Here is a 24881-nt window from a genome sequence, read left to right on the forward strand (position 1 = left end):
GATGGCATCACTGACTCGGCGGACACGAGTTTGAGCAAGCTCCAGGAGATGGTGAAGGACAGGGAAGCCTGGTGCGCTGCAGTCCACAGGTCCGAAGACTGGACACGACTGAGCGACTGAACAACAGCAATAAATATACACATACATATCCTGTTTCATATCCCTTTCCACTATGGTTCTTATCGCAGGATCCTAAATACAGTTCCTTACGCTACACAGTGGGACCTTGTCGCTGTTCTGCTTTGTACACGGTGATGTGTGTGTCTTCATCTCTAACTCCTAGTTTATGCTTCTCCCACCACTTCTTTGGTAACCGTAAGTTTGTGTTTGAATCTGTGGGTCTGCCTTTGTTTCCAGAGTGAGTTCACTTGTGTCATCTTTTGGATTCCTTGGATACGTGGTCTCACGGGGTATTTGTCTCGCTGACATCACTTTGTGTGATCATCTCTGGGTTCATCCAGGTCTCTGCTGAAGTCTTGCCCATTTTTATGTTGGCTGTCTGGGTTTTTATTTTCTCATTTTTGATGCTTATCTGGAAACACTGATAATTATTTGTAAACGTGGGACACAAGCTCTTTGTGTCGGGTGTCTGGGCCTCTTGTGGACAAAGGTCCTTCCTTCTAACAAGGTCAGGTTTGTGGCTGTTTTCCGCCAGTGTTGGTGCTCTTCCTGTCCTGAGGGAGAAACCTTTGCTCAGCTGGAGAAGGTGTTCTGTCTCATGACCTGCCGGAAGCTTCTCTTTATCACTGTGCAGGACCGCAGTGGTGTCTGTGTGGTGTGAGGGGTTTTTCCCACTGCACACACGGACGACACCGCATCGTGCTTTGAATCCAGTCTCTTCCCCGCCCTGAGTGATACCGAGTCGTAGTGAGCACAGTGGCCACCGGGCGTCTCTGTTCCAGGGTCCGTGCCGCCTTCCCGCTGGCCTTCTCCTTGGAGCCAGAGTCCCCCTTGTCTCCTTCCCTAAGGTCATCAGACCGTCCTTGTACTCAGCATATACGTTTACATTTTAAAACAAGCTCCTTAATTTCCCTCTGATTTGAACAACAGAAAAGTGCTTTGCTTTTTATTGGAGTACAGTTGAATTAGAGTGTTGTGTTAGTTTCAGGGGTACAGCAAAGTGAATCGGTTACACATATATCGACTCTTTTTTAAAAAAGATCGTTTATTTACTTTTCTGGCTGTGCTGCGTCTTCTTTGCTGCATGCGGACTTTCTCTAGTTGCAAAGAGCGGGGCTACTCTCTAAAGGTGGTGTGCGGGCTTCCTCGCAGTAGTGTCTCTTCTTGCCGAGTGCAGGCTCTAGGGCACTCGGGCTTCAGAAGTTGTGATACACGGGTTTAGTTAGCCTACGGCATGTGGAATCTTCCGGAGCAGGGATGGAACCTGCGTCCCATTCGTCAGCAGACTTGATTCTTACCCAGTGTACTGCCAGCGAAACCCTATATCCCCTCTTTTTTAGCTTATTTTCCCATATAGATCATTACAGAGTACTGAGTGGGGTTCCCTGTGTTACGAAGTAGATCCTTACTAGTTATCTGTTTTACATATACCAGTGTGTGTGTGTCATTCACAATCCCCCAGTTCATCCCTGCCCCCCCCACACACACACACGCCCACACAAACACACAGATACTGGTAACTAGCAGCTGGATTTTGCATTTGTAACTTTACTTCTGTTTTGTAGATAAGTTCATTTGTAACCATCGTTTAGATTTCACGTTCAGGTGATAGCATATAACTGTCTTTTTCTTACTGACGTCACTCAGTATGACAGTCTCTCTATCTGTCCGTGTTGCTGCAAACGGCATTGCTTTGTTCTTTCTGTGGCTGAGTAACATTCCATAGTATATGTGTGCCTCATCCTCGTCATCCTTCCTCGTTTGTTTGTTTCTGTAACTTTCCGTTTAATGTTGGCGTATGCACATGTGCGTGCTCAGTTACTAAGTCATCTCCAGTGCTGTGCGACCCCGTGGACTGCAGTCCACCAAGCTCCTCTGTCCATGAGATTTCCCAGGCAAGAATACTGGAGTGGGTTGCCATTTCCTTCTCCCTGGGATCTTCCCGACCAAGGGATCGAACCCAGATCTCTTACTTTGGCAGGTGGATTCCTTACCTCTGTGTCACCTGGGAACCCGTGTTGGAGCATAGCCGATTATCATGTTCAGGCCAGTTCCGTTGCTCAGTTGTGTCCAACTCTTTGCAACCCCATGGACTGCATCACTCCAGGCTTCCCTGTCCATCACCATCTCCCAGAGCTTGCTCAAACTCATGTCCATTGAGTCCGTGATGCCATCCAACCATCTCATCCTCTGTTGTCCCCTTCTCCTCCCGCCTTCAGTCTTTCCCAGCATCAGGGTCTTTTCTACAGAGTCAGTTCTTCGCATCAGGTGGCTAAAGTTTTGGGAGCTTCAGCGTCAGCATCAGTCCTTCCAGTGACTATTCAGGACTGATTTCCTTTAGGATGGACTGGTTGGCTCTCCTTTCAGACCAGGGGACTCTCAAGAGTCTTCTCCAACGGCACAGTTCAGAAGCATCAATTCTTCAGTGCACAGCTTTCTTTATTGTCCAACTCGCACATCTGTACCTGACCACTGGAAAAGCCACAGCTCTGACTAGACGGACCTTTGTCGGCATTACAGTTTCAGGTGGACCGCAAAGGGACTCAGCTATACATATACATGCATCCATTCTCTCCCAATGGAGAAGGAAATGGCATCCCACTCCAGTACCCTTGCCTGGAGAATTCTGTGGGCAGAGGAGCCTGATGGGCTACAGTCCATGGGGTCACAAAAAGTTGGACACGACTCAGCGACTAACAGATTCTCTCCCAAAGTCCCCTCCCATCCAGGCTGCTGTGTAATACTGAGCACATTTCTCTGTGCTGTTCAGTGGGACCTGTTGGTTCCATTTTAAATTATAGCAGTGTACACACGTTGCTCCCAGACTCCCTAACTATCCCTCCTCTTCTGTTTCCCCCCCCCAGCAACCATGAGTTCATTGTGTGTCTGTTCCTGTGTTGTAAGTGAGTTCGTTTGTATCGTTTTTTAGATTCCATGAATAAGGGATGTCATCCAACATTTCTTCTTCTCTGTCTGACTTACTTCACGCAGTGTGACAGTCTCGGTCCATCTGTATTCCTGTAAATAGCATTATTTTGTTCTTGTTAGTGGCTGAGTAATATTCCATTTTAAGTATGTGCCCTGCTTTTCTTTATCCAGGCGCCTGCTGATGGACATTTATGTTGCCTTCATGACTAGGCTATTGTGGATACTCATGCTATGAGAATTGGGGTGCATGTATCTTTTCAAATTAGGAGTTTTCTCTGGATATGTGCCCAGAAGTGGGATTACTGGATCATATGAGAGTTCTCTTAAGGAACCTCTACACTGTTCTCCACAGTGGCTGTGTCCGCGGATATGCATCCCCAAGATGAGTGGAGGCGGATTCCCGTTTGTCCATGCCCTCTGCTGCATTTACTGTTGGTAGAGTTTTTGGTGATGACCGTTCTGAATGGTGAGGAATGATAGTTGACCGTAGTTTTGATTTGTGTTTCTCTAGTAATTAGTGATGTCGAGCGTCTTTTCGTGTACCTTTTAGCATCTGTATGTCTTCCACGGAGAAATGTCTATTTAGATCTTCCACCCATTTTTAGATTGGTTTGGTTGGTTTTTTTTGGTGCTGACTGCATAAGCTGTTTGTATATTTTGGAGAGTAATCCCTCGTCCGTTACTTTCTTTGCAAATATTGTCTTTGGTTCTGAAAGCTGTCTTTTCATTTTGCCTATAGCTTCCTTTGCTATGAAAAGCTTTTAAGTTTAACTAGGTCCCATTTGTTTGTTTTTGTTTTTATTATTCTCGGAGGTGCATCAGAAAAGATCTTTCTGGGATGTTTCTCAACGCCTCTTCTGCCTATGTTTTCCCATAAGAATTTCATAGCACTCAGCCTTACATTTGGGTCTTTAGTCCATTTTGTGTTTATTGTTATGAACAGTGTTACAGAGTGTTCTGCTTTCGTTCTTTTATGTCTAACTGTCCAGTTTTCCCTTCACCACTCTTTAGAGAGATTGTCTTTTCTCCACTGTGTATTTTTGCTCTTTTGGTCAGAGGGATGGAGGTGAATCTGAGTGAACTCTGGGAGTTGGTGATGGACAGGGAGGCCTGGCGTGATTTATGGGGTTGCAAAGAGTCGGATACGACTGAGCGACTGAACTGAACTGAACTAGCTGACCATAGGTGCCTGGGTTTTTCTCTGGACTTTCTGTGCTGCTCCATGGGTCTCTGTTTCCGTTTTTGTGTGAGTGCCATCCTGTTTTGATGACTGTAGCTTTTCAGTATAGTCTAACTCAGGGAGCCCGATTCCTCCAGCTCCATTTCTCTTTCTCACGATTGCTTTGGCAATTTGGGGTCTTCTGTGTTTCCATACAATTGTAGATTTTTTTTTGTCCTGATTCTGTGAAAACTGCCATTGATAATTTGACAGGGCTTGCATTGAGTTTGTAGATGGCTTTGAGTAAGACAGTCGTGTTCACAATGTTCGATCTTCCGATCCAAGAACATGGGATATCTCTCCATCTGGTTTTGTCATCTTCTATTTCTTTCCTTGGGATATTGTAGTTTCCAGAGGATAGATCTTTTGCCTCCTTAGGTAGGTTTATTCCTCGGTATTGTATTCTTTTTAATGTGGTGGTAAATGGGATTGTTTCCTTGAGTTCTTTTCCTACTCTTTCTCTGTGGGTGTGTTGGAATGCAAGAGATTTCAGTGTATTGATTTTGTCTCCTGCAACGTTACCAGATTCGTTGATGAGCTCTAGTAGTTTTCTGCAGCATCTTTAGGGTTTTCTGTGTTTAGTGCCATGTCCTCTGCAAATAGGACAGTTTCACCTCTTCTCCAGTTTGGACTCCATTATTTCTTTTTCTTCTCTGCTTGCTGTGGTGAGGACTTCTAAGACGATGTTGACTGCTAGCGGTGAGAGTGGGTATCCTTGTCTGCTCCTGGTCTTAGAGGAGACGCGTTCATCTTTTCGCACTGAGTGTGATGTTTGCTGTGGGTTTTTGCAGTGGCCATTGTTGTCTGGAGGTAGGTTCCCTCCATGACCTGCAGACGCTTTTAAAGGCTGTCTTAACACCAGAACTAAGGCAGAATGAGGAAGGGCTGCTCTGAGAATAAAGGAAAGCCTTCAAGCAGAGTGAGGGGGCTGCGTGGACCACGTGCTCCTTCCTGCTCGGCCCTTGGTGACACATCACATCAGGGCGGCCGAGCGTCCCCAGTGCTGACGGGCCTGCGCTGCGCCCAGTGTCTGTGTGGCCGCAGCTCGGGTGGGTGCTGGGAGCTCAGCAGAGTGAGGAGACACCCCGGCGCTCCTGCCACGCGTCTCCCCGGGGGGGGCCCTACCCTGCCCCTTGGGCCAGCGCGGCCCAGCCCGGATGCTGGGAAGTCGGGCCACCCGCCCCCCCAGTCTCCTCCAGGCTCTGCCGCCTGCTGGCCCAGGGGTGTATCTGCAGCTGCCCCCACTCTCCCCTGAGCCGCATCCCAGGACTCAGGGCCTCTTGCTGCCCTGCTGGCAGGTCAGCCCTGCTGCTGCTTTGAGGGACCAGAGTGAGAAACCCCACAGCCTCTGAGCCCAGGGTTCCATGTGAGCAGGAAGGATGAGCCTGGCTGCCTCCCGCTGGGGAGGTCGTGGCAACCGTCAGCGACAGAGAAGGATCCCGTGGGGGTTTGGAGTGCATCGGTGCTGCCCCTACTCCTGAGATAGTAGGTCACTCGGGTGAGGAAAGGGTGCCTGACCCTGTGTCCACATCCTCTGTGTTTCCTCCTTCCAGGACACCCGGGATCGTCATGGACCTGCCTGAGTGTGAGTGTGGTGGCTTGCATTCCCATCATCGTCCTCATCATCGTCATTGCTGCTTATTTTGTCTACAGAGGAAGAAAAGGTTGGTCCGAGTCGTGTTGACCTGGAGGAAGCTAGGTCAACAAGAGCATCAGGAGCTCAGAGAAGGGGTGTCGGGTCGGTGTTACCCAGCAGGAGCCTCTGGTATAAAATACAGATCAGTTCACATTCTAACTTGGGGCCTCACATGTGTATGAGCTCAGAGCCACTTGCTGTGTGCCTCTTGACACGCCGGGGTCGAGGCCAGGATCCCAGGTCAGCTGCTGGACACAGGGTGTCCCGGGCGCCCTGGGCCTGGAAGCAGGGAGAAACTGGTGCCGCTCCAGCCAAGGGGGTCCTGGGGGAGGCGGCCCTGCCTGCTGGGGGGGCTTATGAGTGAGTGTCTTCCCCTCCTGTTTTCCTAGCTGCACAGATGTTCCAGTCTTTTTTTTTTTTTTTTTGCTGTAACTGTAAATACACTTTCTTTTCTGTAAATTTAAAGTACTTCCTCTCGCTCACAGATGTCACTATAATAGTTAATAAGATTTGTTTTCATTTCTCTCTCCTTTTTGATCTGCAGGAAGTCGGAATAAGCTAAGTGGCTCTGTAAGTATTGCCCGGGGATTTGTCCAGGGGAGCCCCAGGACACATCCCCGGGTGGGCGGGGCAGCCCCAGGCCTTCCCACTTGTGTCCACACCTGACCTGTGTGGTGGAGTCTGGGCCCTGGAACATCTGTTCCGGATGACTTGAATTCTGCTGAAGCAAAGGGGACGGGGGCGTCCTGTGGGTGCCTGGGGCTGCAGACAGATCCTGATAGAGGGGGACTTAAAACATGTGGCACTTACTGTTCCCACAGTTCTGGAAGTCAGCAATCTGAAAGCAGGGGTTGGTGGGGTGGTCCCCTGGGTGCTCTGGGGGAGGGTCCTTCCTTGCTGCTCCTAGTGGGGGCTGAACATACCTGTTGCTCTTCGGTTGGTGGGTGACCTCTCTACTTCCGGCCATCTTCCCTCGGCCTCTCCCGCTGTGAGCCTGTGTCTCTGAGTCTCTCCTGGTAAGGATGCTGGTCTCGGAATACAGGTACCAGGCTTATGCAGTGGAACCTCGGCTGCACAGACACTTTCTACATAGGCCCTCTCCCAAGTTCTAGGGGTGAGGATGTGAATGTATCTTTGGGGATCACCATCCAGCTCCCCCATAGGTTGACCTGGGACCCCCCAGAAGCTGGTGGCAGAGAGGAACCTGACCCCCGGCAGTGCTCCTCTCTAAAACTGCACACGCTCGCTTACCTGTCAGACAGTGCATTTGTTCCCTAAAATGGCTTGGGAAGGGCGTGGCCTGCAGGCTCCTGTCACCAGAAGGAATGTCTTTATCCTTTAGTCCCCAGGAGCCAGTCAGTCCAGCGACCTCGAGATGGGCCCACTAGCCCCGGGTGAGAACACCAGCCAAGAGTCGGTGGGGAACTCAGCCCGGCCGACCTCCGAGGGCCCTCCAGGTGCTGAGCCGCTGCAGGTGGCCAATGGAAGTCTAGCAGCGCCAAGGGAGCCAGGAGACCAGACCCGAATGCTCGAGGCCCCAGGACCACCGGGCCAGGCGGAGCCATCCCCCTCAGTTGCTGGCTAGAAGCAGGTGCGCGGACCGTCCGGTGAGTGTGAACCAGGGCCCGGCCATGTGGCGGGGCGCTCGCTGAGGCAGGCCTGTGTGCGGGGCTCCTGCCGAGTTCCCGCCTCAGTCTCCTGGGCTGCTGTACCCACCCCACACCCGGGCAGGGAGTGGGTGTTCAAACACAGATTGAAGTGTCTCGTGGTCCTGCATGGGAATACCAGACCTCCTGAGCTGCCTCCTGAGAAACCTGTATGCAGGGCAAAAGCAACAGTTAGGACTGGACATGGAACAACAGATGGTTTGATAATTGGGAAAGAGGTATGTGAAGGCTGTATAGTGTCACCCTGCCTATTTGACTTCTGCACAGAGTTTAACGTCATGTGAAATGCTGGACCAGAAATATCACAAGCTGAAATCAAGGGTTCAGGGACAAATATGAACAACCTTAGACATGCAGACGATACCACTGTAATGGCAGAAAGTGAAGAGGAACTGAAAAGCCTCTTGTTGAGCGTGATGGAGGAGAGTGAAAAAGTTGGCTTAAAAGTCAACATTCAGAAAACTAAGATCATGGCATCTGGTCCCATCATTTCTGTTAGGGACCAAACGACGGGCTCTAGGACCTGAGTCATGTTTACCAGAAAGAGACAGGACATGCGCTCATCCTGTCTGGCCAATCATGTAACGCCAGCTACTCCTGTAACTGAGACAAAGAACTGCCTGTATATAAGCCGCCATACTCCGTTGTTCGGGGCTCTTGTCGGATTCCCTTGTGCGGGATGAGACTTGGGCCCTAGCACGCTAGGAATAAACAAACTCCCTTCTTGCCTTTGCATTACCGAGGTGGACTCGCTGTCTCAGTTGGTTCGGAGATACGGGCTCGGTGCATAAGAATTTCATGGCAAATAGATGGGGAAACAGTGGAAACAGGGACAGATTTTGTTTTCCTGGGCTCCAGTATCACTGTGGACAGTGGCAGTAGCCATGAAATTAAAAGACGCTTGCTCCTTGGAGGAAAAGCTGACCTAGACAGCATACTAAAAAGCAGACATGTCACTTTGGCAACAAAGGTCAGTGTAGTAAAAGCTCTGATGTTTCCAGTAGTTACGTACAGATATGAGTGTTGGACCATAAAAAGAAGAGAGTTTGGGAGAACTGATGCTTTCAAACTGTGGTGCTAGAGAAGACTCTTTAGCGTCCCTTGAACAGCAAGAAGATCCAATCAGTCCATCCTAAAGGAAGCCAGCCTTGAATATTCATTGCAAAGACTGATGCTGAAGCTGAAACTCTAATACTTTGGCCGCCTGATGTGAAGAACTGACTCACTGGAAAAGACCCTGACGCTGGGAAAGATTGAAGGCAGGCGGAGACGGGGACGACAGAGGAAGAGATGGTTGGGTGGGATCACGGATGTGATGGACGTGAGTTTGAGAAGCTCCGGGAGTTGGTGAGGGACAGGGAAGCCTGGCATGCTGCAGTCCGTGGCCTCAGGTCAGATAACAGGGAGGGAACACAGCCCTGCCCATCAACAGAAAATTGGATTAAAGGTTTACTGAGCACAGCCCCGCCCATCAGAACAAGACCCAGGTTCCCCCTCAGTAGGTCTCTCCCATCAGGAAGCTTCCATAAGCCTCTTGTCCTTCTCCATCAGAGGGCAGACAGACTGAAAACCAGAAGCACAGAAAACTAACCAATCTGGTCACATGGACCACAGCCTTGTCTAACTCAGTGAAACTATGAGCCATGCCGTGTAGGGCCACCTAGGACAGACGGGTCACGGTGGAGAGTTCTGACAAAACATGGTCGACTGGAGAAGCGAACGGCAAACCACTTCAGTATTCTTTCCTTGAGAACCCCATGAACAGTATGAGAAGGCAAAAAGATAGGACACTGAAAGATGAACTCCCCACGTCAGTAGGTGCCCAGTATGCTACTGGAGATCAGTGGAGAAATAACTCCAGCAAGAGTGAGGAGATGGAGCCAAAGCGAAAACAACACCCAGCTGTGGACGTGCCTGGTGATGGAAGGAAAGTCCGATGCTGTAAAGAGCCCTTTCGCTCAGGAACCTGGGATGTTAGGTCCATGAATCAAGGCAAATTGGAAGTGGTCAAACAGGAGATGGCCAGAGTGAATGTCAACATTTTAGGAATCAATGAACTAAAATTGACTGGAATGGGTGAATTTAACTCAGATGACCATTATATCTACTACTGTGGGCAAGAGTCCCTTAGAAGAAATGGGGTAGCCATCATAGTCAACAAAAGAGTCTGAAATGCGGTACTTGGGTACAATCTCAAAAATGACAGAATGATCTCTGTTCGTTTCCAAGGCAAACTTTCAGTATCATGGTAGTCCAGGTCTATGCCCCAACCGGTAATGCTGAAGAAGCTGAAGTTGAACTGTTCTATGAAGGCCTACAAGACCTTCTGGAACTAACACCCAAAAAGCTCTCCTTCTCATTATAGGGGACTGGAATGCAAGAGTAGGCAGTCAAGAAACACCTGGAGTAAGAGGCAAATTTGGCCTTGGAGTACAAAATGAAGCAGGGCAAAGGCTAATAGAGTTTTGCCAAGAGAACGCACTGTTCATAGCAAACACCCTCTTCCAACAACACAAGAGAGGGCTCTACACATGGACATCACCAGATGGTCAACACCAAAATCAGATTGTTTATGTTCTTTGCAGCCAAAGATGGAGAAGCTCTATAGAGTCACCAAAAACAAGACCGGGAGGTGACCGTGGCTCAGATCATGAGCTCCTTATGGCCAAATTCAGACTGAAACTGAAGACAGTAGGGAAAACTACTAGACCATTCAGGTATGACCTAAATCAAATCCCTTATGATTATACAGTCGAAGGAACAATTAGGTTCAAGGGATTAGATTTGACAGAGTGCCTGAAGAACTATGGACAGAGGTTCGTGACATTGTATAAGAGGCAGTGATCAAGCCCATCCCAAGGAAAAGAAATGCAGAAAGGCAAAATGGTTGTCTGAGGAGGCCTACAAATAGCTGTGCAAAGAAGTGAAAGACAAAGGAGAAAAGGAAAGATATACCCATTTGAATGCTTAATTCCAAAGAATAGCAAGGAGAGATAAGAAAGCCTTCCTCAGTGATCAGTGCAAAGAAATAGAGGAAAACAATAGAATGGGAAAGACTAGAGATGTCTTCAAGAAAATTAGAGATACCAAGGGAAATTTTGATATAAAGATGGGCACAATAAAGGACAGAAATGGTATGGACCTAACAGAAGCAGAAGATATTAAGAAGAAGTGGCAAGAATACACAGAAGAACTGTCCAAAGAAGATCTTCATGACCCAGATAATCACGAGGGTGTGATGACTCACCTAGAGCCAGATATCCTGGAATGTGAGGTCAGGTGGGCCTTAGGAAGCATCACTATGTCAAAGCTAGTGGAGGTAATGGAATTCCAATTGAGCTATTTCACATCCTGAAAGATGATGCTGTGAACGTGCTGCACTCAATATGCCAGCAAATTTGGAAAACTCAGCAGTGGCCACAGGACCGGAAAAGGTCAGTTTTCATTCCAATCCCTAAGAAAGGCAATGCCAGAGAAGGCTCAAACTACCACACAATTGCACTCATCTCACACACTAGCAAAGTAATGTTCAAAATTCTCTAAGCCAGGCTTCAGCAGTAAATGAACCGTGAACTTCCAGATGTTCAAGCTGGATTCAGGAAAGGCAGAGGAACCAGAGGGCAAATTGCCAACATCTGTTGGATCACTGAAAAAGCAAGAGAATATCAGAAAAACAACCACTTCTAATTATTGACTATGCCAAAGCCTTTGACTGTGTGGATCACAATAAACTGTGGAAAATTGTGAAAGAGATGGGAATACCAGACCACCTGACCTGCCTCCTGAGAAACCTGTATGCAGGTCAGGAAGCAACAGTTAGAGCTGGACATGGAACAACAAACTGGTTTCAAATTGGGAATGGAGTTCATCAAGGCTGTATATTGTCACCCTGCTTATTTAACTTCTATGCAGAGTACATCATGAGAAATGCTGAGCTGGATGAAGCACAAGCTGGAATCAAGATTGCCAGGAGAAATATCAATAACCTCAGATATGCAGATGACACCACCCTTATGGCAGAAAGCGAAGAACTACAGAGCCTCTTGATGAAAGTGAAAGAGGAGAATGAAATAGTTGGCTTAAAACTCAACATTCAGAAAACGAAGATCATGGCATCTGGTCCCATCACTTCTTGGGAAATAGATGGGGAAACAATGGAAACAGTGATAGACTTTTATTTTGGGGTGCTCCAAAATCACTGCAGTTGGTGACTGCGGCCATGAAATTAAAGGACATTGCTCCTTGGAAGAAAAGTTATGACCAACCTAGACAGTGTATTAAAAAGCAGAGACTTTGCCAGCAAAAGTCCATCCAGTCAAAGCTATGGTTTTTCCAGTGGCCATGTATGGATGTGAGAGTTGGACTGTAAGGAAAGCTGAGCACTGAAGAATTGCTGCTTTTGAACTGTGCTGTTGGAGAAGACTCTTGCGAGTCCCTTGGACTGCAAGGAGATGCAACCAGTCCATCCTTAAGGAGATCAGTGCTGGGTGTTCATTGGAAGCACTGATGGCTGAAGCTGAAACTCCTATACTTTGTCCACCTGATTCGAAGAGCTGACTTATTTGAAAAGATGCTAATGCTGGGAAAGATTGAAGGCAGGAGGAGAAGGGGACGACAGAGGATGAGATGGTTGGATGGCATCACTAAATCAATGGACGTGAGTCTGAGTGAACTCCGGGAGTTGGTGATGGACAAGGAGGCCTGGCGTGGTGCAGTCCATGGGGTTGCAAAGGATTGGACACGACTGAGTGACTGACCTGAACTGAACTGATGGGGTCTCAGAGAGTCAGAGACGACTTAGCGACTAAACAGCAAGAACCACATGGTCCTTCCTGGAGGCTGGAGGTCTCAGATCACGTGGGCGGGGTCCGGTCCTGACGAGGGCTCCAGGCAGAATCTGGGGCAGCTTCTCCCCGCTCCTGGTGGTCTCTGGAGTCCGTGAGGTGCCTTGGCTGGAGAAGCACCCCGTCTCCATCTTCATCCTTGGAGACCTTCTCCCTGTGTGTTTCCCCCCTTTATGGGGAGTCCAGTCCTGTGGTATGAGGGCCCACCCTAGTGATCCCAGCTTGACTGTCATGGAGGAGGACGCAGTTTCCAAATACGGTCAAGGTCCCGGGTCCTGGGACGACTTCAGCATCTCTGGGCAGGGGACACATTCAACCCTCTATGGTCCCCAGCACAACCTGCTGTCTGAGGGGACGTGGACCGAGTCCGGGCCAAGGCTCAGGGTGTATCCTGGGCCCCATTGCTGGGAAACAGGAGGACTGAGGATGCTCACCCCCCTGGTGCTGGACCCTGCAGCCTCCTGAGGGGTCATCAGAGCGGCATGTGGCATGTAGGGAAGGGGCTGCAGGGACGGGGGCAGGGGTGGGGGCTCGATCCCGTGAAGGCGGTGAATTGTCCTGGTGTGGCCGTGTGAGCCGTGTTCAGCGGGAAGGGAGCATTCCCATCCTCCGCGGTGTCCCAGCTCGATGACCTGAAGAGGGTTTGCCAGCTGAGCAGACACCCGCCCCATGGCCCCGGGGCGGAGCTCGAGGGTGTGTTGAGGAGTCTAAAGGCTGGGCGAGGGCAGGCATTGAGGGAAGGGGCACCTGAGAGGAGATGCTGGGCCCCTGCGGCTCGGTCGTGGCACAAGCCTGCGGCTTGAGGACTCCTGACACTGTGGGGTCCGTGAGTCGGGCACCCTTCCACATCGTCTCAGGGAGCTGGCTTGAGGCCTTCTCTGATTCTCCAAGGGGCCTGAGACAAGTAAAATGCAGAAGTTGGGACCCCCGGCTGGTGTCCATGGGGGACACTGGGAGGGTCAAGGTGGGCAGAATGCCAGGGCCTAATGTCTTTCTCTTTGAGAAAGGAGAGCTTAGGGAGCTTTCTTGTGGTCTGGAGATCCACCTTTTCACATTCACCAGTGACATTAGAGCAACACTTATTCGTCAAGTAGAGATTTTGTGGGGTTCATCAGGAAAAGGTAGAATGTTGGTTTTATTTTATTATACATTTGCTAGGGCTTTTTAAGTTTGTTTGTTTGTTTGTTTGTTTAATGTGGACCATTTCTAAAATGTTTTTTGAATTTCTTACATATTCTATTTTATGTTTTTTGATGTTTTGGCCACAAGGTATGTGGGATCTTAGTTCCCAATCAGATGTCGAACCCGCACCCCCTGCATTAAGAAGTCCCAACTATTGGACCACCTGAGAAGTCCCTACTGTCACTGCTAAGTCACTTCAGTCGTGCCCGACTCTGTGCGACCCCATAGACGACATCCCATCAGGCTTGCCCGTCCCTGGGATTCTCCCGGCTAGAACACTGGAGTGGGTTGCCATTGCCTTCTCTGTGAGAAGTCCCTACATTCTTGCTTTTAAGGAAACACATGATGCCGGGAGCCAGCAGGAGTAGGCCTTGCTGGATTTTCTCGAGCATCTACCCCCAAAACCAGAGTCTGCCTGCTGTACTGCGTTATGCTTTTCGCTTACGCTTCTGACATTAACAGGGGCTGTCCCCCACCACCTTCCTCTAAAAGGAATTAGCTTAGAGCTCCGGTTAATAAGTCTCCTGGGCGTAAAAAGAATGTCTCCACTTAAACCCCTCGGATAGCTTTCTAACTTACCTGACCGGTCTGTCCAGATTTTTACAACTGCACATGTGAATTGTTTACAGCCCCTCAACTGTGAGAGGCACTGAAAGCTTAAGAAATTCTAGGAAAAATCATTAGAACAAAACTGATTAAGGGTTTCATTGTTGAGCCAATACTTGCTGCCAAGTTTTCATATCTTTTAATGTAACTTTATTTAGTACTTTGAGGGTGATGCAGATTAAAGAAAAACACTACAAGGAAAATGAGATTAACATTCATGAAGGAAGAGAGCCATAAAATGTTAACAGGCCTTTTGGCCAGAAGATAATGTAAATCACCTGAGACCCTTTGTATAAGGAAAGATTTGCAGAAAGAAAGCCTGGTCTTGATAAGGGTCAGGGCTGCTGACCCTGCATAACTTTGTAATATCCATTGATCTCTATGTACAACCTATAGTATAAAAAGCTTTCCTGGAAAATAAGGACAGACCAGTTTCTCAGACCAGTTTCTCAAACTGGTTTCTTGGAAATCTGGCTCCCCCCGTGTCGACTCTCTCTCTCTTTCTCTCTCTCCCTCCCTCTCTTTTCAGGCTGATTCCTTGGAACGTGGAGGCTCTCTGTGTCTATTTATTTTCCCGGGCCTCTAAGACCCATGCGAGAAGGAGCCCAAGGCGGGGCACCCTCAGGTATTCAAGCAGGCGCCTGTGGCCTAAGGTGGACGGTGCAAGTTTCTTGTCTTGAAACTTGATTAGCTTTCTGGGTAAACCAAGGAATATCAGCCTCTTTTCTCCCCTAAATTTCCTACTACACTATTCTTTCCTAATCTCTCTTTATATTTCTAAATAAATAAGTCTCTCCTTGCCGACTCTGTCCCCGCTTCAAATTCCCTGGATCCACCGGGGCTGGACCCCGGCAACAAGAGTCATGATGGGAATTCTTATCTGACTGTAGATTAGCAGGTCCCCACTGGCTGAGTTGCTGTGTGTTCACTGGCACGGGAGTCCACAAGAGTCAAGATTTGTCGAGCACATGCTTCCTGCCGGGTGCTTCTCATAGTCTTTCTCTAACAGCCCTGGGAGGCTATGCCATCACACAGATTTAAAACATGACCACCCAAGCTCAGAGAGGCTACAGACCTTGCCCAGGACCTCACGCCCCAACCTGGTCCAGCACTCTCACCAGGAGGCCTGCCCGTCCCAGGTCCCTCATAGCACGTCTCTGGGTGGCAGGGCAGGGCGGATGCCCACGTATGCTGCACCCACAAGGCTTCTGACTTGCCTGAGTTTCCCTGGCTCCTTCTCCTAAGCTCACTGGCCGCAGTAACGAGTGAGCAGCGGACATGTAAGGAGACGCAGCAGGTTGTAGCCAGACGGCCTCCTGGCCTCTGGGCTTGGTCCCTCCTTCAGGACCGTCTGAGCTGCACAAGGGCTGCCAGGTGATGGGCTGTGGTGTGCAGCTAGCGCCGAGCCCTGGGGGCAGGTGGAAACGCCTCTGGGAGTACTCTCCCAGGGCGGAGTCACTGGATACTCTTGTCTTCCAAGAATATAAACGAACTCTTCCTTTTTTCTTCTTAGAGCCATCAATAAGAACTTGTGCAATCTGACACTAGTTTCTAGAAATTAACTGGAAGATATTTATGAAATTTACTGGATTTGAAGGAAATGACAAGATGTGGAGACACAAACATCTCGCAAATCTGGAAAGACTCCTCAGGAGGAGGGAGGGACTACGCAAGGACATTCTATATTTTGTGGGTTTTTTTTTTTTCTCTTTGCTACATGGCAGAGCCTATGGGACCTTAGTTCCCCCTGCAGGGATTGAAACTACACCCTGCGGTGGAGGCCTGGAGTCTTAACAACTGGACCACGAAGGAAACCCCTGTGGAGATGTTCAGTTCAGTTCAGTTGCTCAATCGTGTCCGACTCTTTGCGACCCCATGAATCGCAGCATGCCAGGCCTCCCTGTCTATCACCAACACCCGGCGTTCACTCAGACTCACGTCCATCGAGTCAGTGATGCCATCCAGCCATCTCATCCTGGGTCGTCCCCTTCTCCTCCTGCCCCTAATCCCTCCCAGCATCAGAGTCTTTTCCAATGAGTCAACTCTTCGCATGAAGTGGCCAAAGTACTGGAGTTTCAGCTTTAGCATCATTCCTTCCAAAGAAATCCCAGGGCTGATCTTCAGAATGGACTGGTTGGATCTCCTTGCAGTCCAAGGGACTCTCAAGAGTCTTCTCCAACACCACAGTTCAAAAGCATCAGTTCTTTGGTTCTCAGCCTTCTTCACAATCCAACTCTCACATCGATACATGACCAGAGGAAAAACCATAGCCTTGACTAGACAGACCTTAGTCAGCAAAGTAATGTGTCTGCTTTTGAATATATTATCTAGGTTGGTCATAACTTTTCTTCCAAGGAGTAAGCGTCTTGTAATTTCATGGCTGCAGTCACCATCTGCAGTGATTTTAGAGCCCAGAAAAATAAAGTCTAACACTGTTTCCACTCTTTCCCCTTCTATTTCCCATGAAGTGATGGGACCAGATGCCATGATCTTCGTTTTCTGGATGTTGAGCTTTAAGCCAACTTTTTCACTCTCCTCTTCCACTTTCATCAAGAGGCTTTTTAGTTCCTCTTCACTTTCTGCCGTAAGGATGCTGTCATCTGCATATCTGAGGTTATTGATATTTCTCCCGGCAGTCTTGATTCCAGCTTGTGTTTCTTCCAGTCCAGCATTTCTCATGATGTGCTCTGCATGTAAGTTAAATAAGCAGGGTGACAGTATACAGCCTTGACGTACTCCTTTTCCTATTCGGAACCAGTCTGTTGTTCCATGTCCAGTTCTAACTGTTGCTTCCTGACCTGCATACAGATTTCTCAAGAGGCAGGTTAGGTGGTCTGGTATTCCCATCTCTTTCAGAATTTTCCACAGTTTCTTGTGATCCGCACAGTCAAAGGCTTTGGCATAGTCAATAAAGCAGAAATAGATGTTTTTCTGGAACTCTCTTTCTTTTTGCATGATCCAGTGGATGTCGGCAATTTGATCTCTGTTTCCTCTGCGTTTTCTAAAATCAGCTTGAACATCAGGAAGTTTACAGTTCACGTATTGCTGAAGCCTGGTTGGAGAATTTTGAGCATTACTTTACTAGCATGTGAGATGAGTGCAATTGTGTGGTAGTTTGAGCATTCTTTGGCATTGGCTTTCTTTGGAATTGGAATGAAAATTGACCTTTTCCAGTCCTGTGGCCACTGCTGAGTTTTCCAAATTTGCTGGCATATTGAGTGCAGCACTTTGACAGCATCATCTTTCAGGATGTGAAATAGCTCAACTGGAATTCCATCACCTCCACTAGCGCTGTTTGTAGTGATGCTTTCTAAGGCCCACTTGACTTCACATTCCAGGATGTCTGGCTCTAGATTAATAATCACACCATCATGATTATCTGGGTCGTGAAGATCTTTTTTGTACAGTTTTTCTGTGTATCCTTGCCACCTCTTCTTAATGTCTTCTGCTTCTGTTAGGTCCATACCATTTCTGTCCTTTATCGAGCCCATCTTTGCATGAAATATTCCCTTGGTATCTCTAATTTTCTTGAAGAGATCTCTAGTCTTTCCCATTCTGTTCGTTTCCTCTATTTCTTTGTATTGATCACTGAAGAAGGCTTGCTTATCTCTTCTTGCTATTGTTTGGAACTCTGCATTCAGATGCTTATATCTTTCCTTTTCTCCTTTGCATTTCGCCTCTCTTCTTTTCACAGCTATTTGTAAGGCCTCCCCAGACAGGGAAAAGGAGTCCAAAATGGTGGTGGCTAAAAAACAAGCAAGGTCCAAGGAAAGTCTGAGGACCAGAGTGAAGACTTCAGGTAGAACAAACAGTGCTCCTGGCCGAGCCCAATTTGCACAGGGCAGGCCCGGGGGAGGCAAAAACATACAAAAGGAGGAGCCAACAGGCTTTCTCTCTCTCCCACATGCGTGCGATCTTTCTCTGTCTCCCTGTCTCTCCCCCTCCCCCACACGCTCCTCCACTCTCTCCCCTTCAAGTCTTTGGGTTGGCATGCCCTCACGCTTCAAGGATGGATTCTCCTGCTATCTTCTAAATAAAATAGAGCTGTAACACTGATTTGCCTAAGAACTACAACACGGTTTGTCCAAGACCCGAGAGCTGTGACGCGCCAAGGGCTTTAATGTCCATCGCTCCAAATCTTTGTTGTGACGGGACAAAGAACCGAGGAACATACACTCGCATGCCATCTATGGTGCCGTGACTCGGATGTAACCTGGCTGAAACAACCTCCTCGAGGAAGAGGCCAAGCACAGCAGGAGCCCAACTCAGCGAAGCTCCCGAAGCTCCCGCTCTATAGCGGAAGGCAAAGAAACCCAGCGCAGGGAAGGCCAATCATGCTGGAAACCGGGACAGCGAAAAACAAACTCAACGGAAAGGTCATGCGGCCCAGTCTCAGATTCCAGAAGACCTCTGGTTAAGGTAAGAGGTCCTCGCTCCTATGGCTGGAGGGACATGCCTAACGAAATCTTAATTCCTTTACAAACTCTCATTTCTTGTTCCCTGGAACCTCCTGCGAACAGGCGGGCGGCAGGGGGCACAACTGAGGGACTCTGGAGAGGCTACTCCTCAGCACGTCCCAAAGGCGCTGTCTGCTGAGCCCCAGTAGCTGTTACACAAGCTGGTGGGGGTTCTTCTGTCCTTTCTCTTCTCTGTGCCAAGGATCAGACCAATGAAACTGTGAGCACCAGTCAGATATTTAGCAAATTTTCCAGCGAGCTATGAAGGGGATTCCTTGGCACGTTTTTCCCACTGCTTTTTCCTCCTGTCCTTCAGCTCTCTCCCGGGACTCAAGCTTGGCCAAAACTAATGAAACTCAGGCCCTGATGTCTCATTGCAAAAATTCATTGAGAGACAAAGTGAAAAGAGGTGGATTTGTTAGGATCCAGAGAGAAGCCACTCTTCAGGGTGTAAACCATTGCCAAGGGCAAGGCCTGGCTAGGTTTTGTGAGGGGGTAGGATTCATATGCTAATGAGTGGGAGGATCATCCCACTGTTGGGGAGCCACCTCTGGGTGCCACCCCTGGGTGTGTCTGTTGGTTTATAGATTGGGGATTAAGTACTTGAATTTGACTTGTCATCTTGGACCCAACTGATTTCAATTGGTTTACATTTTGTGCTATGTCATTCTTTCAAAGGTTGTGCTCTGCCCCCTTCCCTCCTGTTTCATGCTCTTTGTCTGAGGCCCATCCAGACCCACAAGGTTGCCTCTACAATCTTCTGGAGAGACAACCAGAAAATAGCTGACCTTGGGAGGGAAATACTCTATAATATCCAGCCCCCTAATCCTACCTAGTACTGGTCACACTGGAGATCTTGGGGACGCCCAACTCCAGTCCTGGGGTCCCAGGAGGTCATCACGCCTTGACCTGCCTAGGGATCTGGTCCTCGAAAGGTTGTCACGCCTCAACCTGCTCAGGGATCTGCTAGTCCCTGGGGTCCCAGGAGGTCGTCATGCCTCGACCTGCCCAGGGACCCAATTCTCGGGAGGCCATCACGCCTCGGCCTGCCCGGGGATTCGAATCTAGGAGGCTGTCACTCCTCAGCCTACCTGGGCATCTGCACCCTGACCCAGGGACGCCTGGCTCTCAGGTTGCAACAGTTCTGGGTAGGATAAGCTTCAGAAAGACTCAGCCCTAAGGAAGTCCACCCATGGAAACAGAAGGAAGCCCATTACTTGTGGGACTGTGGCCGGTCTCAGCAATAACTCAGGAGCCCAGTGAGAATCCCATTGCCTTTCTGGAAAGGCTAAAAGAGGCACTCCAAAAGTTTTCCAATCTGGACTTAGACTCTTATGAGGGACAGGTGATTTTAAAGGACAAATTCCCGTCCCAATGTGCATCAGATATCAGAATTAAGTTACAACAGCTACAACAGCAGGACCCTGCTGCCTCCTTAGATGAGATGGTCCAGACAGCCACCAATACCTTTTATAACAGAGAACAGGAGAAGGAGGCCAAGGCCTAGGAGAGGGAGAGAAAGAAAGAGATAAGGCATGCCCAGATGCTGGCCGCCCTCCAGAGGAGCCCTATGGCAAAACCCGTGTCCTTGAAGGACAAGGCACGAGACAAATGCCTGATCTGTAGACAGGCGGGGCATTGGGCCAAAGAGTGTCCAAACCACAACAAGTCTCCTAGAACAGCTTGCCACAAATGCCATCAACTGGGACATTGGGCGGCACTCTGCCCTCGGGACCCAAGAGCCTCAAGGTCAAGCGCCAAGCCTACCCTCACGATGGTTCAAGAGGACTGAAGCGGCTCGCTCCAGCCAGCCCGCCTGTCACAGATAACCATCACGGGGCTGGAGCCAAGGGTGCGACTGGACGTGGCAGGTAGGGCTGAGAATTTCTTGGCTGACACAGGGGCTACCTACTCCGTCTTGATCTCCTACTCTGGACCCGTCTCCTCCCAAACCTGTACCATTTGGGGCTGTGACAGGAAAAGCAACTACTAAAAGATTCACCCGAGCCCTTCTTTGTTGCTGGGATGGACAAATATTTTCCCACCAGTTTCTGGTGGTCCCTGAGTGCCCTACTCCCTTACTGGGAAGAGATATACTCACTAAACTGGGGACCACCCTTGTGATGGGAAGTTTTTCAGCCCTTAGAACTCTACAGCTCCTAGTTACCACTGAAGACCCCATTACACCTTCAATAGAGAGGGGCCAAAAATTATGGGAAGACAAAATTAACCCCCAGGTGTGGGACCAGGGGGTTCCTGGACGAGCCCACCATGTCGAACCGGTCATCGTTGTCCTCTGAGATCCCACTCGGTTTCCTAACTGGAAACAATACCCTCTCAAAAGAGAGTCTTGGGAGGGACTACAGCCTTTAATAAATAAATTCCTTGCTTGTGGGCTATTGGTCCCCACCAGTTCGCCATGTAACACCCCAGTCCTCTCAATAAAGGAAAAAAGGTGGAACCTGGCGAATGGTTCAAGATCTCCGGACCATAAAAGAAGCTGCAGTCCCCCTGCATCCCACAGTACCCAATCCCTATGTAGTCTTGGGAGAAATCCCACTTACTGCCAAGTGGTTTACAGTCCTGGATCTCAAAGATGTATTTTTTTGCATACCACTGGCTAAAGAATCCCAATATCTTTTTGCCTTTGAGTGGGAGGCCTCAGGAGAAAAACGCCAGCAGATGACTTGGACAGTATTACCTCAGGGGTTCAGAGAGAGCCCCCACCTGTTTGGACAGGCCCTTAGCGGTATCTCCTAGATCTGGACCTGGGACCTAATGGGAAAATAGTACAATACGTAGATGACCTACTAATCTGCTCTCCAGATGAGAAAAGTGCCCAACAACATGCAATTCAGGTTCTAAACTTCTTGGCGTAAAGGGGATATTAAGTCTCTGGTGCTAAGGCATAGACGGTCGAGACAAAGGTCACTTAGCTGGGACTTCAGATTACACACGGGTCCAGGAGGCTGTCCTCTGATCGGGTACAAGGAATCTTCCAGTTGCCCTCCCGCACGACTTGAAAACAATTGCGAGCCTTCCTGGGGCTAACTGGATATTGTAGAATCTGGATACCCAAGTATGGTCTAATTGCCCGGCCCTTATATGAAAGCTTAAAGGGACGAGATGATTCAATCCCACTGGTGTGGGGAACTCCTCAAAAGAAGGCAGAGGCTACACTAAAACAGGCCTTAACTCAGGCACCTGCGTTGAGGTTGCCAGACCCAGAAAAAGCATTCCAACTTTATGTCCATGAAAGAGAGGGAATAGCCTTGGGGGTGTTAACTCAAAGGTTGGGATCTGAGCCCCAGCCTGTAGCTTACTTATCCAAGAGGCTCGATCCAACCACCCGAGGCTGGCCCCCCGCCTTCGAAATCTTGCAACTATTGCAGTCATGATAGAAGATGCTTTAAAACTCTCCTTTGGGGGCAAACTAACTATTTTTACCAGCCACCAAGTAGAAGAACTCTTAAATGGGAAAGGCCATTTATGGATGTCTGATCAAAGAATCCTGATATCAAGTAATGCTGATGGAAAATCCAGGCCTCACTATATCCCTTTGTGAGGTTCTTAACCCAGTCACCCTCCTGCCTACCCCCGAGGGCTCTCTCCCCTTTCACTCTTGCCTAGAAACCTTGGACAACTGGACAAAACCCCGAGAGGGACTGTCAGAAGATCCTCTGACCAATCCTGAGGAAATCTGGTACACTGATGGAAGCAGCTTTGTCTTGGATGGGAAAAGAACAGCCAGATATGCAGTGGTCTCCAATTTTGAGACCATAGAGGCTAAGCCTCTGCCACCAGGTACCTCAGCCCAATTAGCTGAGCTCATAGCCCTGACTGGAGCTTTAGAGCTGGGAAAGGAGAAAGAGTAGCCATTTACACTGACTCCAAGTATGCCTTTCTGGTGCTGCATGCACACGCTACTGTTTGGAAAGAAAGGGGCCACTTGACCACCCGAGGGTCCCCTATCAAATATGGTGATCAGATTCTTCGACTCTTGGAGGTAGTCCATCTGCCCACTGAGATTTCAGTCTCACTGTAAAGGACACAAAAAAGGGAGCACGGAAGTGGCACGAGGGAACCAAGAAGCTGATCAGGCAGCTAGGAGACCAGCATTACAGAACCATGACCTAATAGCGGTTGCCTCCCTAGTTCCACAACTAATTTGCCAGAAACTCCTTCATACACTGAAGGTGAGACTCTTAAAGCTAAGAGCGAGGGCTTTCAAAAAGATCATGTGGGGTGGTTCCAAACAGAGGGGCTCCTTTTTCTGCCTGGGAACCTCCAATGGAAGTTGGTTAACTCCTTACATGCCACTACTCATTTAGGAGAAAAGGCCCTCCAAAGATTACTAGAAAGTTCCTTCAGAGGAACAGGCTTCCAAACAACTATAAGACAGGTGGTCTCCTCTTGTGCCGCTTGCCAATTAAACAGCCCCCAAGGAGCTCAAAGGCCCCAGCTGGCCCAGCCCGTCCAACGGTGTGGGGCCTACCCAGGAGAGGTCGGGCAGATGGACTTCACCCAGATGCCAGTTTCTCAAGGGTATAAATACATGTTAGTCATGATAGATACATTCACAGGATGGGCTGAAGGCTTTCCCACCCGGACTGAAAAGGCTGAAGAGATGGTAAAAAAAACTGCTTCCTGAAATCATTCCAAGATATGGTCTGCCCAGGTCATTACTAAGTGACAATGGGACATCATTTACTTCCAAGGTCACCCAAGGGGTCTCTAAAGCACTGGGCACTACTTATTATCTCCATTGAGCCTGGAGGCCTCAGTCTTTAGGAAAAGTAGAAAGAGCCAACCAATTCTTAAAATCAGTGACAAAAAAGATAACCCAGGAGACCTCCCTGGGATGGAAGGAGGCTTTACCAATAGCTCTCCTCTGCACCCGCATTGCCCCTAAGGAACAGCTTGGTCTTCGTCCTTATGAGATGCTCTATGGGAGACCTTTTGTCTATGTCAGTGACCTCTTCCTGGATCCAGAGGCTCAGACCCTCCAGTCTTAGAGCATGGCCACTGGGCAACTCCAACAGGATATACGCTTGTGGGTATAAACCAGGACCCAAAAGATTCTAAGGAGTCACCACGATATGCTCCAGGGACTCAAGTCCTAATTAAAGTCTGGAAAGATGGGTCCCCAAAGGCTCAACTCCAGCCCACATGGAAGGGCCCCTACCCTGTAATACTTTCTACCCCCACAGCAGTCAAGGTACCAGGACATGACTCCTGGAGTCACTACTCACGAGTCAAGCCATGGAAGAAGACAGAAGAGGACACTCAGTACACCCGTGAGCCCCTGGGGGATCTCAGACACCTATTCAGGACTACAGATGAGTGCCATTCTAATGAACACCCCCAAAATCTAGTTTCTGGGGATAAGATTTCTCAGGATAGCTCTAAAGAGCCAACACAGCTTGACAGAGATGGTACTCCAAAACAGACAGGAGATAGATCTTCTGATCCCTGAACAAGGGGGGACTTGAGCCATCCTGGCAATGTGAATTTAAAATTGACTAAAGCCCCCACTAGTCCTTGTTATGCTACATTGATGATGCTTATGATTCTTTCATGCACTGCCAATTGTCTAAGCTGTTTTGTCTCTGCCCAGGTCAACCAGCTACAACACGCAGTGCCAGTTCAACAAAGATAGAAAACTACAGCCGACCACGGAAAATATCACACCCTTAGATGGACACCGCTATAAGGACTCTGAGGCTTGAGACTAGCGAGAGGGGGAGACCCAACACCCCTCGCCGCCCCAGTTCAGCAGGAAGTAGCCAGAAAGACCTCGACGCCCCTATTCCCAAAGAATCAGGCCTCCCACCTCTTGAGGGGGAATGTTAGGTAGGTGGAATAGGGAGAGTGAGTCCAAAATGGCGGTGGCTAAAAGACAAGGAAGGTCAAAGGAAGGTCCGAGGACCAGAGGGAAGACTTCAGGTAGAACAAACCGCTCCTGGCTGAGCCCAACTTGCACAGGGCAGGTGGAGGAGAAAGCATATAAAAGGAGGAGCCAACACGCTTTCTCTCTCTCTCTCTCTCTCTCTCTCTCTCTCTCCCCCCCACGTGCCTGCGATCTTTCTCTCTCCCTCTCTCTCCCCCTCCCCCATGCGCTCCTCCACTCTCTCCCCTTCAAGTCTTTGGGTTGGCATGCCCTCACGCTTCGAGGATGGATGCTCCTGCTATCTTCTAAATAAAATAAAGCTGTAACACTGA

The 24881-nt window shown here is 49.0% G+C and overlaps 1 protein-coding gene across 7 annotated transcripts in view; it reads left to right on the forward strand.

Moving 5' to 3' along the window:
- LOC138426821 (tumor necrosis factor receptor superfamily member 26-like) overlaps positions 1–24881 on the forward strand; it is a 36961-nt gene extending 12080 nt beyond the window's left edge. For 2 of the 7 annotated variants that reach the window (XR_011251769.1, XR_011251772.1), the window contains exons 6-10: positions 5821–5931; positions 6448–6473; positions 7246–7510; positions 15716–18621; positions 24277–24881. Coding sequence is in view for 2 of the 7 variants with exons in the window: in XM_069565723.1 (XP_069421824.1) it covers positions 5821–5931; positions 6448–6473; positions 7246–7488 (380 nt within the window). In the remaining 5 variants the exon portion in view is untranslated. Of the gene's footprint in view, positions 1–5820; positions 5932–6447; positions 6474–7245; positions 7511–13683; positions 14642–15715; positions 18622–23869; positions 23957–24276 lie in introns of those variants that run through there. The other 5 variants (XM_069565723.1, XM_069565722.1, XR_011251771.1 and 2 more) reach the window with 4 other exon arrangements.

The sequence above is a fragment of the Ovis canadensis genome, chromosome 21 (assembly GCF_042477335.2).
Source record: "Ovis canadensis isolate MfBH-ARS-UI-01 breed Bighorn chromosome 21, ARS-UI_OviCan_v2, whole genome shotgun sequence".
Classification (NCBI taxonomy): Eukaryota; Metazoa; Chordata; class Mammalia; order Artiodactyla; family Bovidae; genus Ovis; species Ovis canadensis.